The sequence below is a fragment of the Sinocyclocheilus anshuiensis genome, unplaced genomic scaffold, assembly GCF_001515605.1.
Source record: "Sinocyclocheilus anshuiensis isolate Anshui unplaced genomic scaffold, SAMN03320099.WGS_v1.1 scaffold746, whole genome shotgun sequence".
Lineage (NCBI taxonomy): Eukaryota > Metazoa > Chordata > Actinopteri > Cypriniformes > Cyprinidae > Sinocyclocheilus > Sinocyclocheilus anshuiensis.
The window spans coordinates 340,199-343,017 of NW_015544173.1; the positions used below are offsets into that span (position 1 = coordinate 340,199).

The 2,819-nt window shown below is 36.6% G+C and overlaps 1 protein-coding gene across 1 annotated transcript in view; it reads left to right on the forward strand.

Annotated features, from left to right (window-relative positions):
• Nucleotides 1-736: 736 nt before the first annotated feature.
• LOC107696040 (microspherule protein 1-like) overlaps nt 737-2,819 on the forward strand; it is a 13,538-nt gene continuing 11,455 nt past the window's right edge. Inside the window, exons 1-4 of the mRNA XM_016496183.1 lie at nt 737-874; nt 1,128-1,187; nt 1,379-1,526; nt 1,618-1,756. Of these exons, the coding sequence (XP_016351669.1) occupies nt 1,178-1,187; nt 1,379-1,526; nt 1,618-1,756 (297 nt within the window). The 5' untranslated portion in view covers nt 737-874; nt 1,128-1,177. The remainder of the gene's footprint in view (nt 875-1,127; nt 1,188-1,378; nt 1,527-1,617; nt 1,757-2,819) is intronic.

Sequence of the window (2,819 nt, forward strand, 5' to 3'; positions counted from 1 at the left end):
ATCATCTAATTATCGTTATCGATAAAATCCCATAAAATATCGAGATATAATTTTTTGTCAATATCGCACACCCCTACTGTAAGGTTAACCCTGCATGGTGTAAATGTTGGAAAATGATTAACAGTTGCAAATAAACATTCATTAGAAATTTAGAAAAGTAATCAAAAAGTAATCAAAAGTAATCAGTTACATTACTTTAATAAAGTAATTGAAAAAGTTACACTACTATTACATTTTAAGTAGAGTAACTTGTAATCTGTAACCTATTACATTTCCAAAGTAACCTTCCCAACACTGGTTATGTATACTGGCTTGCCTAAGGGTTCTATAATGAATTACAACTGATACAAAATAGAGCAGCCAGAGTACTAATGAAACAAAAAAGGAGAGAGCATATTACACCGGTTTTAATGGAGTTGCATTGGTTGCCAGTTCTGATAGACACTCTGGAGACACCTGAGACTACCTTGTAATATTACACACACACACACACACACACAATGATAATTTCCATAGATTGCCAAGCCCTAAAACACACAAAACAAGCACTCTATATTAATAAAAGAACGCAAATTTGACAGACCTTCATATTTAATTATATGTAATTACATGAAAGTATTTGCGGTTTGGTCTGAGTTTCGTTGCGTTCACACAGTTTTGACCAGCAGGCGGTGTTTTGAGCGCTTCGAAACAGTGAATCGGTGTGCTCTGACGACATTTCCTGTCTAACCCGGAAACGCTTCAAACTCCACAGAAGGCTCCAGTTAGCTTATCCTGATTTAGCATTATCGCTTTATTTTGTTAATCAAATAAAAGAATAAAATAGCAAGTTATATTTCAATTTGGTCAGAGTGCAAAGATACTCATTCTAAAGGTAAACATACATCGCTTGAATGATCGGTTTTAATGTAAATATGTTGTGGTGGTATCACGGCTGACACAGTAATTGGCGCTGTTAGAGCAGATAAAGCAATTAAATTATAATAATGTACATCTAATATAGAATTACGCGATATATTGGAATGTAGTACTCCAGTAGTTTAAGGTTGTAGCGCCTGCATTGCACATGTATTAATAGTGTTTGTTATTGCTTCGATCTGTTCATGCTCTCCTCTGTCTGCTTCCAGTATTCATGATTCATCGGCTTTCTGAGTGTTGAACAGCTGATCAGGAGATCATGGAGAAAGGTAAGACAGCATGAACAGCAGCGATTGTTGAATTAACAGAACAACATTAGTTTTTATTTCAAAAAGATATTTGGTAGCAGTGTTCACGCAAAAGGGGTGTTTTCTGTGACCTAGCTATGGATGAATGGACAGGGTGTTTAGAATATATAATAGTTATGATGTGTTCTGATGGATGACATGATGTGTTGCAGATGTGAAGGCCGTGGCTGCAGAAGCGTCGGTCGGGCCTATGGCTTCACAGAGCCGATCAGAGGACGAGGAGTCCACTGCTGTGAAGAGGACAGCCGCTCAGGCCTTCAGTGGAGCCGGGATGATTCCCAAGCGCAGAAGCTCCTCCAGGTGAAGAGGAGTCCTCTGTTACCATAGCAGTCATCTGGTTCATTGTGGTACTTTACATTTGTCTAAAAAGTGTCAAATCATTATATTTTAGATCAATAAAGAGAAAGAAGTTTGATGATGAACTGGTTGAGAGCAGCCTTGCGAAATCTACCAGTCGGGTCAAAGGTCAGCCAGTCATTGAGCCAATCAGATGCCCCGGCAGTGACCTCGCATCCAGTGACAAGAAGAAGGTAATGAAGGTTATTGGATTTTATTTCACAAATCTTTGGAATGTTTGATTGTGGTGAATCTTACCTATTATTTTCTGGTCAAGCAGAAATATAAAAATAATAAGAACCATTATTAATAATTGAGGACCAATAATAATAAAATGAGCTCCAAATCAGCATATTAGAATGATTTCTGACAGACTGTGTGAAAATTCACCTTTGCCATTACAAGAATAGACTACATTTTAAAATGTATTCAAATAGAAAGCAGTTCTAAGTTGTAATGATATTTCAAAATACTATTGCATTTTTGACCAAATAAATGCAGCCTTGATGAACATTTGAGACTTCTTTCAAAAACATTGAAAAAAATCAAATTTTAAACAGCAAATTTTAAGCAACAAATTGTCTGCATTGCTAAAATAATGTGTCTTGTGTCATTTTAACTCATGTATTTCTTATTGTTTTTTAATGTTGTATTTACTTTTTAATTTCTTTATTTACATACATGCAATGCAATCATTACATGTTTACATATCAGGATGGTGTTTTTCTGTTTGTAGGGAATCATGTAGTGTCTGTCACATTTTTGCAGCGTTTTCATTGAATTAGCTTTTTAATATATGTAGTATTGTTTTAAAGGAACACTACACTATTTTTGAAAATAGGCTCATTTTCCAACTCCCCTAGAGTTAAACAGTTGAGTTTTACCGTTTTCGAATCTATTCAGCCGATCTCCGGGTCTGGCGGTAGCACTTTTAGCTGTAGCTTAGCATAGATCATTGAATCTGATTAGACCGTTAGCATCTCGCTCAAAAATGACCAAAGAGTTTCGATATTTTTCCTATTTAAAACTTGACTCTTCTGTAGTTACATCGTGTACTAAGACCGACGGAAAATGAAAAGTTGCGATTTTCTAGGCCGATATGGCAAGGAACTATAGTCTCATTCCAGCGTAATAATCAAGGTACTTTGCTGCCGTACCATGGGTGCAGCAGGCACAATGATATTACGCAGCGTGTGAAAATAGGCTAACGCTAGCCAACATAACCAACGTGACCACCTGCTTGCACAGGGAGCGTGC